Below are 15540 nucleotides of genomic sequence, written 5' to 3'. Positions count from 1 at the left end.
TACCCAGGTGTGACGGCGCAGGCATCCCTCCCTTCCTGAAAGCCTTTCTTAATTCAGCCTGTCTGACACACAGAAGAGGAAGGCAGGGGCAGGGGAGGGAGAGCCACGGGGAGCGGTCACCCTGCACAGGAGCCTCAGGGCTCATTCCCTCCAAGTGTGTCAGTGTCAGCGAGTGAGAGAGAGTGTGTGTGCGTGTGTACCAGTGGGGATTTCCATGACAGAAGCAGTCAGATTCTAGGGAGAGAAGGGGGAGGGGAGAGAACAAGAGGGGAGGAGAAAATTGGGGGTGGGAGAGACAGACGGAGAGACAGCAGAGGGAGAAAGAGGGAGAGGGAGAGGAGGAGGGGGTGGAGGGGAGAGCAGAGGGGGAGAGCAGGCGAGAAGGAGCTAGCGGAGAGAGGGAGGCAGAGACAGCAAGAGAGCAGAGGGTGTGCAGAGCAAGGAGACGGAGAGGGACGGAGCGAGGGCAGGAGCGAGCAGAGAGAGAGCAGAGCAGAGGCAGAGCTGGGAGCGCCGGTCTTCAAGGATCCCAGGGCGTTAAAGGCTCCAGGTTCAGCAGCGCAGGGCACCGCGCGCTTGACCGAGGCGGTGCGGGGTCCGGGGGTGAGCTGAGCGCCCAGCTGCCAGCCCAGGAGGTGGCGCGGGCTCCGGGGTGGCTGCGCGTCCAGGTGTCTGCCCAGGGGGTGGCGCGGGGCTCGGGGCGGCCGCGCTTCCTCCAGGGAGCCATGGCGGCTGGGGCCGGGGGTCGCGGGGCGGCGGCGGCGCCGAGGGGCTGAGGCGGCCGCCGGCTGCGCCATGGCAGCGCCGGGTTGCGGACCCTGAGCCGCGCACCATGAACTCGTGGGATGCGGGCCTGGCGGGGCTGCTGGTGGGCACGATGGGCGTCTCGCTGCTGTCCAACGCGCTGGTGCTGCTCTGCCTCCTGCACAGCGCCGACATCCGCCGCCAGGCGCCGGCGCTCTTCACCCTCAACCTCACGTGCGGCAACCTGCTGTGCACCGTGCTCAACATGCCGCTCACGCTGGCCGGCGTCGTGGCGCAGCGGCAGCCGGCCGGCGACCGCCTGTGCCGCCTGGCCGCCTTCCTCGACACCTTCCTGGCCTCCAACTCCATGCTCAGCATGGCCGCGCTCAGCATCGACCGCTGGGTGGCCGTGGTCTTCCCGCTGAGCTACCGCGCTAAGATGCGCCTCCGCGACGCTGCGCTCATGGTGGCCTACACGTGGCTGCACGCGCTCACCTTCCCTGCGGCCGCGCTCGCCCTGTCCTGGCTGGGCTTCCACCAGCTGTACGCGTCCTGCACGCTGTGCAGCCGGCGGCCAGAGGAGCGCCTGCGCTTCGCGGTCTTCACCGGCGCCTTCCACGCGCTCAGCTTCCTGCTGTCCTTCGTTGTGCTCTGCTTCACGTACCTCAAGGTGCTCAAGGTGGCCCGCTTCCACTGCAAGCGCATCGACGTGATCACCATGCAGACGCTCGTGCTGCTGGTGGACATCCATCCCAGGTGAGGTGCCGGAGCCGGTGCTCCGGGAACTGGGCGAGAAGTCGGTGGGAGTGGGGGTCTGGGTGTCCAGTGTGGATCGTGGGGGAGCAACTCTTCCACCAAGCTCCATTTCCTCCTCAGAAAGCCAGGGTCGGGAGGGGCCGTCCTGGGGACTTAGCAGGTGCCTAAACTCCACAGATCAGGGCCACCAAAAACCTGGGTGATATTGGACATGCCACTTTCTGAAGCAAAATCAGTCAGAACTCACTTGGGCTTCCTTGTCCTTGACTGTGTTTATAGCTGTCAGTGTAAGTGACACGGGAAGGCAGTGGGCTCTGTTCACTGTTTAAGGTTTGACTCCTGCCCGGAGAGGGTGGCCAGAGCCTTAGGAAGCCCTTGAGGGCTCTTCAAACTGAGCAGGGCTGCTCCTCTGGGCCTTTCCTCTCTCCAGTGTCTGGCACTGCCTGTGTCCAGATGGAACCAGGCTGTGCCTTTCCCTGTTGCTGGCTCTGAGGGGATGGAACTGCACTCACCCTCCAGAAAGCTCTGTCCAGTGTCACCTGGCCTTGGAGCCTGGAGACTCCTAAGACAGCCTGCCCACCCACTTCCATCCCCATCTGGCTGCTTTTTCTCAGGAGGGCAGACGGAGGCAGCAAGCCCAAGTACTGCTGAGAACCTCTGCCATCCCCAGGATCCCCCCCAGGGAGAGGAAGGAACTGTAAGCCGAGCTGTCCTGCGCTCACCTGGCTTTCCTCATGAGATTAGGAAAGCAAAGAGGGAAAGTGCTGGTGTGTCTCTTCAAATGCTGCTGTTTATGTCCATGGAAAGCAGGCTCCCCTTCTGTTGCCTGTGACCCTAGGTAAGGGCTCTGGTATCCCAATAGGTGCTGGAGGTGAGGCAGGCAGAGAGCCCTGGTGAGAGAAGCTAGGGCCCTCCTGTTGTGAGCAGAGCTCAGTCTGTCAGGGAGCTCAGTCCCCAGGAGGCACATGTTCCTGCCCAGCACCTAGCAGACCAGAGGTGTCAGTCTGAACAAGGGTTCCTTGCTAAGCTTTTCAACCATGAGCAGTAATGCGCGGTCCTTGAATCTCGCCAGGCTTGCACATCTAAAGGTGTGGAGATATGTGTCCATTGTTGCTCCCAAGAACAGCCACTCCTGATTACATGCTAGAACAATCTTCTCACCACAGAGCCTTCCCCACAGAGTTACATGCAAAATGCACCTGCGGCAGCTCTCACTGCCTGTGCCCGGCTCAGTATGTGGGAGGAACATGCTGCAGCCACACTTGCAGACCTGTCCCCTTCCCATCACCCTCCACTTTAGAAGGTGCATCCCTGGGGCTCGGGCCAGGACTGCTCTTAGAAGGTGCAAGGAAATGTTGTTGAACTCCAGGACTTGAACAAGCCCTGGAGAGGGCCCTCTCACCATGAGTCTCACAGCAGAGAAGAGATGGAACTGGGAAAAGAATCGGTTCCTATTTAGACTGGTTCCTGTTCGACTTCCAGAAGCGGGGGTGGGGGTGGGGGTGGCAGTGGCAGTGTCTCCCTTTCAGCCCATTTAGGGGACAGGGGCCAGCAACAAATCTCTCTCTCTGTCTCCAAGCCAGACGCTGTGGGAGAGCTCCTGGGGAGATCTTAGGGAAGGGCCCTCCTCTCCCCACTCCCCTCTGGGGACCCCGAGGAGCTCCTGTACCTACCACCCCAGGCTCTTCAGGGCTCAGGAGCAGAGCCGCCTTGTTGGAGAGGACAGGTTTCTGGGCAGCCTCAGGCCCTGCCCAACTCCCAGAGGCCCCACTCACGTCCAGGGCCTGGAGGCCGAGCCCAACTCCCATTGCACCAGCTCCATGGATGCTGTGGAGCAGTAGGCCACTCAGCGGACATGGCCTTGTCCCTCCCTGGGGCTTTTGCCCACCTGGAAGAGACAGACATGCCTCAGGGGACTCCCTGACAGCCAGTCCTCTGGCATCTGGCAGCTCCAAATTCTTCCTTCACACAAATGCAGAACTGCACAGCTTGCTCTGGGGCTGTCTCTGCATCCCTGCACCGGGGCCTCCTCACCCAATTTGGTGCCAAGAGCCTGTGTGACCGTGGGTCCAGTCCTGGGTTTTCAGAAGCCAGACTGCCTTCTCTCAGCAGCCAGCGTGGCTGGTGGAGCTTGGGCTCCCTGCAAGTTTTCCTTAGCCTCCTGGGACCCAGTGTGGCATTTGTCAGGAGGCCCTGGTGGTATCAGCTCTTCCTGCAGGATATTAATGCCATGTGCAGCAAGCCATGCCCCCTTTCTTCAACACCCCCAAACGGCAGGGACCTTCTCTTCTTTAAATACGGCCCTGAGCAGCATCCCGTGCCCCTGCCTGCCTGTGGCATTTCTCCAGTGATTACCTTTTCGAGGCAGGTGGGAGTTTCCAGTGTCTGATCCACACCTAGCCCTCCACCGGCTCAGCTCAGTGTGCACTTCTCTCTAGTCCCAACTCCCGACCCGCTACAGCCACCCCTCCCTGGTGCTGCTAGGCATGGATGCAGGTGCCTGCTCTATCCAGTCCACTGCAGGGCCAGGCTCATTGGTTTGGGTTAAGGACTTTTGAGAAGCAGGATGCTGAAACAGGACTCAACCCAGAAGCAGCCTGGGCTCCCCACTAAAAATTCAAAGGGTCTGCAGGGCCTCCCCTCTATGTCCTATGAACCATGCCCACAGAGGCTGACTGACAGCTGGCTCTGGAGTGTGTCAAGTGGTGGCATTGCAGTCAGAACCTCACCATGCCCTTGACTTTACAGATGAGGAAACTGGGAGACAGAAAGTGAGGCACTCGCCTGATTTAGCAGATCCAGAAAGTAGCTTGAGTCCAGAATCATGCCCTGGTCTGTGGAGCAGTTAGGCAAGTGGAGGCTCACCAGCAGTGTGTCTAGACGTGTAGGTGCTCTAAACTAAGCTCACTAACTGGCAAATGGAACATGTTCTGTCCCCTACTTTGGCAAATACACCTTTCCTGCAAGGTGGAGTTCACGTTTAGCCTCTACAGGCTCCTTGGAGGTCAGCCTTGTTCTTGCTGGGGAGAGGGGAGCTGGGCCACCAGCCTCACCTCCTGTGCTGGCCTACCCAGCACTGCAGGGGCCCTGTGCACCAGAAGCACACTGCAGGCTGTAAAGCCACAAACACACGCTGCTCACTAATGCTGCTCCTCAGGCCTAAAGTGGGCACTCAGGCCGCATAGTCCACCCTCAGAGGCACGGGGCCAGCGGGAGATGCCTGCACACATTTTGGAAGCAGGATCAAGGCATTTGGGAAAAGATTGCCATGCTCCAAGCACTGAGAATTTGGTCTACAATGGAAGTGTGAGCTGGGCAATCCCCTTTTCCCTGTGAACTGGCCATTATATGGGGAGCAGTGTGGATCCCCAAGATGCAGGGTCAGGTTGTACCAGCATCCTGGCCCAAACTTAGGGCTCTTTCCTACTGTGAGTCAGCTTCTCACTTGCCTTAAAAGGCGGAAAACCAAAATAGGTCACTGTGTGAGTGCTTGAGCATGGGCTGAGGCTGAACTACAGTCAGCTGGGGTCACTCATGACCCAGGTTCTGTGTGGAGGGCAGGGAGGTAGCTGAGGCTGGAAGGTGACAGCAGAGGTTGCCTCATTCATGACTCTTCAGACCTTCCCGGAATTGCCACCCCTTTCACCTGGTGACAGAGGCCTGCTAGGAGCCTGTCTTTGATCCCAGGAGTCACAATGCTGGACAGCCTCTCCCCTTTGTCTTGCACAGACCGGGGTGGACCCGCCCCAACCCCGCTGCAAAGCTGACTTGCTTGCCCCCTGGCCAAGTTTCCAGCTGTGGGTGGGGGAGGCTCAGCCTCTGCCACAGATTCCTCCCATGGGTCCAAGGATTCCAGGTGCCACCACCAGGCCCAGGATTGTCAGAATGCTCAGCACTTGGTGATTTCTATGGGTGACAGTGGGGTTGGGGGAACACCCCAGAACCCAGGGTCATCAGACCTGGGATGAGGTCTGGTCCTGAACAGAATTTCCCGAGTAGCCTTAGACATGTCCCCACCCCCTCTGCTGGACCCCAGTGTCATGATGTGCAGATGAGCACACGATTGGCTCCCAGGCTCCAAGATTTCCAGGAGCTTGGATTGCAAAGCTCTGGAGGGAGAAGGCGGCAGCCAACGCCAAGCGGTTTCATATGCCATTGCTCTGGGAGTGGGCGAGGGCGCCCAGGCTGTGCCTAAACCATGACAGTGACAAGCCAGGAGCTGGGCTGCTTCCCGGGGAAAGGGACCCCCCTGCCTCACTCATCTCCTGCCACCTCTTCTCACCTGGGAAGTAGAAGATCCCAGGGAGGAAAAGTGGAGCCAGCCCCTTCTTTCTCCAAAGTTCAGGGAAGGGGTGATGAGGTTCCCGACTGCAGCTTGGCTTGGAGTCAGTGGCCGGATGCCGGTCCCACCCGCACACCACTGTCTGGGTAGCAGGTTCCTCTTTCCCTTGGGGCTGTGAGCTGGGTGGATGCCGTCATGGCCCTAGCATCTAGTGGCTCTGGCCCAGCAGAGACACGACCCCAGTCTACAGATGCCCTCTGTGCTGCACACAGCCAGGTAGGGACAGTCTCTTGGGGTCCCTGGAGGCCCAGCGGGGTCACAGTCCTCAGGGAGTTAGGACTCAGTCTCAGGCACCTGGCTGCTGGCTCTGCCTTACCGCACCCCTGGGGCAGCCCCTGGCTCCAGCTCCTGTTTATAAATGCTCAGGGCAAGACTCTTGCAGTGGGAGAGGAGTTTCAGGGCAAAGTTGAAACACAGTATGGAATTATTGAATAAGTTTCTATTGAATGAAGAATGAAAATTAATGGCCAGCATTTATTGAGTACTTACTGAGCTGGGAACTGTCCTCAGTACCTTTTGCATTGATTCGGTTATTCCCAGTGTAACACTACAAAGTAGAGACTCATTACTCTCATTTTAGAGATGACTAAGCTGATGCACAGAAAAGCTGTGTAACTTGCCCAAGGCCACACAGTAATGAAGTGATGGTGCCTGTACTTAAATCCTGAGGTCTGGCTCTGGTTTTTCATTCTTAACCACTAGGTGAGCAACCAAGAATGGAGGCCAGGCCAGTGGAGATGTTTCACACCATTGACCATCCTCGCTTTGTCTGATAGGGTTAAGATGCTCATGGTTCACTTTGTAAAAAATCTATTTTAGAATGTATTTCTGGCTCACCGTCATCTCTTTAGAAAAGATCACTTAACAAGTGACTGAGTTGGGGGCTGGGGTTGTGGCTCAGTGGCAGAGCGCTTGCCTAGCATGTGCGAGGCACTGGGTTCGATTCTCAGTATCACATATTTAAACAAATAAAACAAAGGTCCATTGACAACTAAAAAAAAAAAAAAAAAAAAAAAAAAAAGCTGACGGAGTGAGTTTTCCCAAGATGTTCCACTCGTTATGTATTTTCTGGGTGTGAGGCTTGGAGCCTAGAACCATGGTCACCACCGACGTATGTGATAGCAGAGTGCTTGCCCTTTCATGTCCCCTGCTGCCCAGGCCTTCTGGAAGCAGGAAGTTATTTCCCCGTAGTTTTTACAGCACCGGGAGTGGCCCTGGTCATCTGAGCCTGTGAAGGGTCCATTTCACTCCTTCAGGTCACCAAAGTGCTACTGTCCTTCTGAAGACCCGCGAAGCCTTCCCTATTTCCAAGGATCTCTGTGTTTTGGGGGAGAGGTTTTCCATGTGGCAAGGTGAGGGGGCTTCTGCTCACCTGGAGACAGCTAGGTTCTCGGCCCTGAGTTCCTCCTGGGAGGACCCAAGGAGCTCTGTCCCCCGCCGTGGCTGGCAAGCCCTATCTGTCCCTATGACGAACAGCAGCTCTCGTTATGCCTGTTGTGACAGCCCCTGAGATAAATGAGAAACTGGGTTCAGGGAGGTCAGGTGACTTCCAGGAGGTCACACAGCTAAGGGCAGAGCTTCAGACCCCTAAGCCAGAGCTCCTTTTCCCACAGGGTTGTTCTAAGCCCCTGGGAGTTGGCCGTCTGTCAGGTCACAGATGGAGAGGGCCCAGCCCCGGTTGCTCTGGGGTCCTCTTCCTGAGTCCTGTGTATGAATTTGGTGCTTCTTTTCAGGACATGCCCAGAATGCTCTGCTTGTCGTGGGGGCGGTGTGCAGAGATGGCACAGGACACTGGCTTGCGTCTTGCAGCACACCTGTCATGGATAGCTCTGAAAGTCCTGGGGGAAATGCATGAGTGGTCAAATGAGTGGGCCTCCGTGGTGGGGACTGATGCTGAGCGTTGAGCAAAACAGGATCCCCATTTGCCTGGGTCTGGGGGCTTCCCAGGCTTGGGACGTCGAGTTTTAAACCAAGATAGTTGAGTTGGTCACCTCCTTACACCCTGGCCTGAGAGGGGGGAGGCCCAGGCATTCCCTCCTCCTCCCTGCAAGTGTCACCTGAGCCAGAGGACTTGGGTAGAAAACTTGCAGGCACTCAAGTGCAATCAGAAAGTCGGGAGACTAAAGCCCATCTCTGGGGATGTGACTTTAGGCCCCACTGTGTGCCTGCCATGTTCTTCACGTGTCCTGGGTGGAGAAATCCGAGTCCTGGTGCCTCCCTAGGAGACAGAGTGATTCAGACTGTCAGCAGGTTTTGCTGAAGGCTGCAGAGCCAGCGCCTGGACTCCTGCCACCACCCAGGGTCTTGGGACTGAGAAGGGGCTCCCAGACCTGGGGCTTTCCTTTTAAAACCAGGACAGCGCCCTGCAGACCATTTAGAATGCAGGACTGTCATGTTTAAACAGGACATCTGCCACCACTCACCAACTGTGTGATCTTGGGAAAAAATCACTTAACTCCTCTGAGCCTCGGTCTCCTTATCTGAAAAATGGGGACTATACTGATATCAGCCCTCAGCTTGTAGAGTTGTGAGTATCCGATAAACAAATGCACGTGAGCTCCTGTCACAGGGTCTGGCGTGGCACATACTGAAGACTTGGGAATGTGGCTGTTGTATTAGTGATTAGGAATTGATGAGCAATATTAGTCATGAGCAGTGCATTTTCAACCCATAGGAAACCTGTTCCTACCAAGCTCAGCTCCCAGTTCCTTTGTGAATTCCTGGAAAGGCAAAGTCAAGGGAAAACAGTTCCGTGCAAATTTCAGGACCTGTCAGTCCAAACCTACACGGCGTTGTCCATCTGCGACAGGAAGTCTGAGTAGAAGAGTTCTGAGCACGTAGTAAGATGATGGGTGCTCCTGGACCTGGGTCTCCAGAGGGGTCTCCGCTGCTTGCTGTGGTTGAGCAGGGGGCCTATTTTCAGACCAGGTCACTGACAGCTGGTGCCTGGCTCTGCCAGGTTATCTTCGCTTCCTGGGAACGCTGTCCACAGTTTCCTCCTGGCCATCTTTAGTCAGTTGAATTATTTAGAACATACACATTAAAAGAACCTGCCCAGGTTGGGTGCCGTGAGATGGAGCCCATGGAGCCTGGGCCAGCTTGCCTCCAGGGCCTCCTCACCTGTGATAACAGGCAAAATAGCTGTAGCTCACACTCCTCCTGTCGCTGCACACAGTGGGTCACAGAGCCTCTGCTTTTCGCGGGCCTTTGGGTACCAGTTCTGGGCAGGCCCTGGAGTGGATCAGAGCAGGAGCAGGCGTGGTCAGAGGCATTGGTGGCTCCCATTTCCTTTCTCCAAACTGCTCCCTGATTCCACGAGGACTTGGTGGTCTCCTTGCTTCTCCAAACTCCATCTCTGGAGGAATCGGTGACCCAACAAGATGGGCTCTCGAGCTCCTGGCAGGGTGGAGGTGTGAGGATGGAAACAGGCTGAGGATGTGGAGGAAAGGAAGCCCCATGTCGTGCCGCGTGCAGGCTCTCGGTACCCCGGGGAAAGGCCAGCTTTGAGTCACATGGATGGGGTTCAGCCCCGCTGCCGGCCAGCTGAGCAGGCTGTTTGGCCTCACAGAACTCATGGTGTTCACTGAAAAACAGGGCAGATGAAAAGCACCCCGCGGGCCTGATCCACTGATCGGGGTGAAGTTAAGAACTAGAAACTCTGCTCGGTAAGAGCGGTTCCGTGGGCTGGTGCATAGTAGGTGTGAGTGAATGATGCAAGTGTCGCAGGAAGAGTCGATTTTATTGGGACTCACTTAAGCACAATTGCTCCTGCTTCACGTGCTGTATGGGCTGAATGCATTTCACGCATCTGTGTGCTGACCTGGCCTTATGGTGTGTACAAGAGAGCACACACATCCAACAGGCCCTGGGTGTTGTTATATTACAGACGATGGCCTCAGGCTTAGCAGTGTCCCACAGCCTGCTCACGGTCAGGTCACACAGCTGCAGCCAAGACTTGACCCCAGGTCTCTTGGGCTCCATAGCCCAGTGCCTACTCTATCAGAAGTACCTCAGTGTGAGCTGGCAGGCTGCCTGTGAGTCACCTTCTCTCTCTTCCACACAGTGTGAGGGAGCGCTGTCTGGAGGAACAGAAGCGGAGGAGGCAGCGGGCCACCAAGAAGATCAGCACCTTCATAGGGACCTTCCTCGTGTGCTTCGGCCCCTACGTGATCACCAGGTGAGCTGAGCCCTGGTGTGAGCGGGGTGGGGCTTAGGAGAGCAGAGCAGGCCAGGACCCTTAGCAAGAGCACCCTCTCCTGGCCCCAGTTCTTCTCCAGGATGCAGTGGGGACACAGGGCACTCACCTGAGTCTGTGTGTGCTTTTCCTCTTCAGCCTTGGATTCTTTTTATGATTATTAATTATTGTTTTAATTGTGCCCAGTTATAAGGTACAGTGATAACTGGATGCATGTGTACAATGTGGAATGATCAAATTGGGGTGCTAACATTTCCATCTCCTTCAACATTTTTTTGAATGTTTTTATTACTAAAGTAGGAATTGAGTGTGTTTATGAGGGACAATGTGATATTTCAAAATGTGTCTTCAGTGTGCACTGATCAAATCAGGGTCGTTAGCAGTGCTGTCTCCTCAGCATTACTTCAAGTCTGGAGGCTTTGAGCTGTCTCTTGTAGTTGTTCATGAAATATGTAATAGGCTGTTGGGAACTGCAGTCACCCCACTGTGCTGGAGAGTATGACTGCTGTCTGTGCTGTTTGGGGACCTACAGTCCAGCCTGTGATGTCCCCAAAGTAATCCCTATTACTTTAGTAATCCCTATTTAGTAATCCCTATTCCACATCCAGATGGACTTAACATCCGTCCATAGGAGAATGTGTGGATTTGTCTTTCTGTGTCTGACTCATCTCACTCAACACAATGTTGTCCAGTTCTATCTATTTTGTTGCAAATTTCTTTTTTCTTTTTTGGGACTGAGTATTGAAACCAGGGGCATTCAGCCACTGAGCCGCATCCCCAGCCTTTTTTTTTTTTTTTTTTAATTTTAATACAGAGTCTTATTCAATGGTTTAGGGCTTTGCTAAGTTGCTGAGGCTGGCTTTGAACTTGCAATCCTCCTGCCTCTGTACCCCAAGCCACTGGGATTACAGGTGTGTGTCACTGTGCCTGGCCAAATTTCATTCTTTTTATGACTGAAAATTCCACATTTTCTTGACCCTTCATGTGCTGACCAGCATCGGGGTTGATTTCCCATCTCAGCTACGGTGAACAGTACCGCAATAAACATGGGTGTGTAGGTGTCTCCTGGGGATTCTGGCTTCATTTCCCTTGGATGTACACCTGGAAGTGGGACAGCTAGATCATGTGGTAGATCTCCTTTCTTGAGGACCCTCCATACTGTTCTCCTAGTCCAACTTGAATCATTTCAGGTTAGACTCAGAACCAAAAAGGCGTGAGAGACCCCTCACGCCCAACTCCACTGCATTCCAAATCACAGCGTTCCAATCCTTTGCCCAGGCCCACAACCCCAAGAGGCCTAACCCACGGAAGCAGGAAGAAAAGCAGCAGAGGCCTGTTCTAGGCCTGGGCTCCTGCTGCCCGCTGAATGCTGGTTAGCGCAGCCCCAGGTGTCCCCAGCCAAGACACTGCAGGCTTGGGGAGCAGGTCCTGCACCCAGGTGGGCCACCTCTGCTGGAGCTGGGACGTTTCTCATGTTCTCAGATGGTCTTGTGCTCCCCAGAGCTGCAGCCCGAGCTGGCCGACTGCAGGCCGCTGTTCTCGGGCTCACCTTCCTCAAGCCAGCCCGCCTTGGCCATGACATTGCCCCGTATCAGCCTCAGCCAGAAAAAAGAAAAAGATGACTTATCACCCAGTCTGTTCTGTGGACTGAAGGCCAGGAAACACCCGGTGGCTGTGTATCCAAAGTGGCTCCACAGTCTGGGAAGTGGATGGTAGCCAAGAACTTCGGAGGAGGTGGAGAAGGAGCTTCTGTCAAGCCTAGAAAGTGGGGTCTGTACAGAGTTGTGTGTGTGTGACAGACAGAAAGACATGGAGACAGCACAGCCCAGCATCCCAGTGAGCCCCAGACCCCTCAGCTGCAGGCCCCTGGAAGAGCACCGCTGCCACACAGTCACCTGGCACTCTGACACCCTGGGAGAGGACCCCACTGTGGACAGTTCTCTGCATCCTCCCGGTGGTCCTTACTCACGCTGAAGCCTGGTTTGCTCTAGTGTCAGCCGCTGACCCCAGTTCTGCCCTCTGCAGCCCAGGAGAAGGCGCTTGGCTCCCAGACCTTGCAGATGGACAGGGAGCCGCCTCCCTGCACCCCGTCCTCTTTTCTTCCTTAGGCCAGGCTCCGGTGCCCCCCACTCTCTCTTCCCTGGTGTGCTGCTTCCTTCTGGGAGACCCAGCTGGCCTCATCCTACCATGAACACAGGACCTAGAACTGCCTTCGGGTCTCTGGACAGGTTGGTCTGTGCAGAGCAGACTCACCACTTCTTCCTTCTAGAACTGTCTACTAGACCTCAGCGTCATGGACATTCTTCGATGTTTAACAGCTTCCTGGGCTCCACACACTGGATGTCAGGAGGGTGGCTCCCCTCTCCAGCCCCCCCCCCAGTTTTAGTAACTGAAAATGCCTTCAGACATGGCCCAAGATCTGCCGGGGACCAGAATCTTCCCTGGCTGAGAACCATGGATTGAGACCCACTAATCCAGCCATGGAGCCAAAGCTTTCACAGAACAGAGCTCTCACAGGACACAAGCCCCTGCGCAGTGACAGAGGAGAACAGGTCCCCTTGCCTTCCCGGGAGGTGGAGTGTGTGGTCAGCAGCGTGGCTGTGGTGTGTGCCTCCCAAGCCAACCCCAGCTCCGCCCCTCCACTGCATGACCTCGGGGCCAGTGCCCTGGCCTTGCTGGGCCTCCAGAGGGAGTGTGGGTCATGAGGGTACAAGGTCCCAGAGCACCGGTGTGTGTGGCTCAGGCCTGTGTGGATGACATCCCTGGTCACGGTCCTCCCTCCCTCTGATATCAGGCGTGGGCTCATATCAGGGGAAGGGAGGCGTGGGCTCACGAGGTGAACTTGAACGCTTGGAGAACAGGTCATAGCTCCAGCTTCAAATAATTGGACTTTTCTCTGGGTTAATCTCATTTTCCAGCTTTTCCCATTTTTGTTTGTGGCTTGATTCCTTCAATGGTGCCCAGCAATACTTTTTTAGTAAAATCGATGGTAGGTTCACAAGTCAATGTGGATGGATGGATGTATTTTCAGTTTTATGTTGCCAAATGGGTTTGATGTATTTTGAGTTTTAAAAAAACATGCACATAACTGTTCATCCTTCATGGGGATAAGCAGCAATCTACTAGGAGAAAAGCCGTGCACAGGAGTCCTCATGAATACAAAATATGGCTCTGGTGAAGCCACGCTGGCCCCAGCGCCACCACCCACTGCTCACACGGGAACCCCCAGGGACTCACTTGGCCAGTGGCACTGAGGGCACGGCTCCGGTGCAGGCGCCAGTGCTGCTCTCTGCTGCCTTCCTGTCCACAGAGATGAAAATCAAATCCAACTGAGGCAGCAACAGACGGATGTTGGGGAATTCAGAAGGAAAAGCTAAGAGCAAGCTCTGTCTCTTAAGCCCGCCCAGGACTGTGATTTCCTGCCGAACCCTGCAAGTCCCACTCGGTGCCTGAGGCTGTGCCAGAGCTGGACAGGTGCCCTCTTGACCTAGTCACATGCCCCTCATACAGACGAGGAAGCCGGGCCTTGGTCAGGTTCCGGGCTTGCACCCTACCCGTGAGTGATTCATCCAGGGTGACACTGGACTAAGATCGGATGGTGGCTAGAGACTGTGGCACCTGGCAGGATGGGAATACTGACACAGAAGGGGGCTTGTGCTGTGACATTTGTCACCCTTTGAGCTGATTGAGAAGATCCATCTGACCCGGGGAGCTCCTTCTCTTTGTCCCCCATCTTTTCACATCTGCTTGACGACTTTCTCAGATCAGGAAGCCCCGTCTCAGCCTGGAGCCAGCGTTGACAAGGATCCTTCAAGTCTCCAGCTCTTTACTGGAGATCAGTCTGCGAGGCTATACCTGCCACCTGGTGAACACCTGTCCTGTGTCCAGGGATATCGCCACATACCATGCCTCACCTGGGACAGCTGTCCTGCAGGGTGGGAATACTGAGGCCCATGGGGGCTCGGATCCTAATCTAGGTTCAGAGAGGTGAGCTGCCCAGGGACACATGAGCAGGAGTGGCCAAGCCAATGGTCAAAGTCAGCATCAGCCACTCGGCTATAATTGATCCTTTGGCCCATGCTACAACTCCAAGACTTGGGGACCAGGCACTGGAGACACACAGATGCCCCTTGGACAGGTTTTATCCCCTCCTACTATCAAAACAAAGCACCTTGGCATGAACCCAGACAGCACCCAGGCTCTCCTGGTAAAGCAGGCACATGGATTTTCTGAGTAAAAATGGCGGGTCCACATGACACTGTCCCCATCTCCCACCTGACTGGCAGCATCTTGTGTGGCTGAAGCAGAGCCCAGGAGGCCATCAGCGCTGGTGGCAGAGCCGTTGGCAGACCTGGTTGGCACATGCTGACCAAGTAGTGGCTCTCATAAAGATGGTCTCAGAAAGCCCACCGCACCAGCTGGAGAGCCACCCGTAGCTGTGCTAGGGGGTGTGTGATGACAGCGGGGGACATTCGCAAAGGTCTTAATAGGAGTCTGACACCTCTGCTGCACAGTCACACTGGCTCCCGTGTCCTCAGATCCGGGGTCAATAGGACTCTCCCTGGAGCGACCGAGCAGGACCTGCAGAGTCACAGCAGCCTCCTCGAGAAGCACTCGCAAGTATTTTCTGAACTGAAGTTCACGGATCTAGAAGCAGTTGTCAGGCCGTCATCTCTGCAGTGGTCTATGCTTACAAATAACTGTGGCCGTCTTAAATCATTGCAGTCAGGCTTCGAGGCATCTGCAGATCTGACAGCTCCATTATTGTGGCTTTTCAAAGTAATGGGATCATGTGGCTGGGAGAGAGGTTCAATGTGCAGGTGGCTCCTGAGTGTTAATATTCTATCAATAAAACCGCTTTTCCATTCTCATGCCTCATGAAAATTTCAAGCATCAGCTTATGACTTTCAGGTCTGCAAACATGAAGACTAAGTTCTCCAAAAGTCTTGGGAAGACAATGAGCTGGCTTGCCAAGGAGTGTTCTGTGGCCTGTGTTGTGAAATGCACAGTGTGTGTGTGTGTGTGTGTGTGTGTGTGTGTGAGAGAGAGAGAGAGAGAGAGAGAGAGAGAGAGAGAGAGAGAGAGAGAAATGAGACAGACGGATGATGAGCACAGACTGTAGGAAGAGAGGGCTCTAATTTACTGCTTTAAAATCAGTATTTGAATGCAAAGGTGCTTGGCTTCTTGGAAGCAGAAACTGAGTCCAGGCGTGGGCAGGCCCTAGTCACTGGTGCCCACGGTGTCGGTTCCTGTCCTGGTTCTTTCATGTCCTGGCCCGGAGCCTGGACACGACACCGCTTTGGCTTTGTCTCTGTAAGTTTGGGAGAATGATATGGTGGGGTGGGTGATGCTTGTGATCAGTTGGTAGATCCTGAGCCCCGGGGGCCGGGAGGAAGTGCTGGTCGGGGGCTGCTGTCCTCCCCCAGGACTTGCTCTCCTTGGGGATTCCTGTCATGGAGAAGGTGGGGACATCAGTCTCCCCAGGGTCCAGAGGATGCCTCAG

General features: G+C 55.4%; 1 protein-coding gene across 3 annotated transcripts in view; it reads left to right on the top strand.

Annotated features, from left to right (window-relative positions):
• Window positions 1-341: 341 nt before the first annotated feature.
• Window positions 342-15540, top strand: part of Gpr26 (G protein-coupled receptor 26) — a 31149-nt gene continuing 15950 nt past the window's right edge. For 2 of the 3 annotated variants that reach the window (XM_078024740.1, XM_078024751.1), the window contains exons 1-2: window positions 342-1500; window positions 9906-10019. In XM_078024740.1, the coding sequence (XP_077880866.1) occupies window positions 833-1500; window positions 9906-10019 (782 nt within the window). In that variant the 5' untranslated portion in view covers window positions 342-832. The remainder of the gene's footprint in view (window positions 1501-9905; window positions 10020-15540) is intronic. The other variant, XM_005320749.4, reaches the window with a different exon arrangement.

Source organism: Ictidomys tridecemlineatus, chromosome 1, assembly GCF_052094955.1.
Source record: "Ictidomys tridecemlineatus isolate mIctTri1 chromosome 1, mIctTri1.hap1, whole genome shotgun sequence".
Lineage (NCBI taxonomy): Eukaryota > Metazoa > Chordata > Mammalia > Rodentia > Sciuridae > Ictidomys > Ictidomys tridecemlineatus.
Note: the sequence above shows the minus strand (reverse complement) of the source record. Positions and strands in the feature narration are given on the sequence as shown.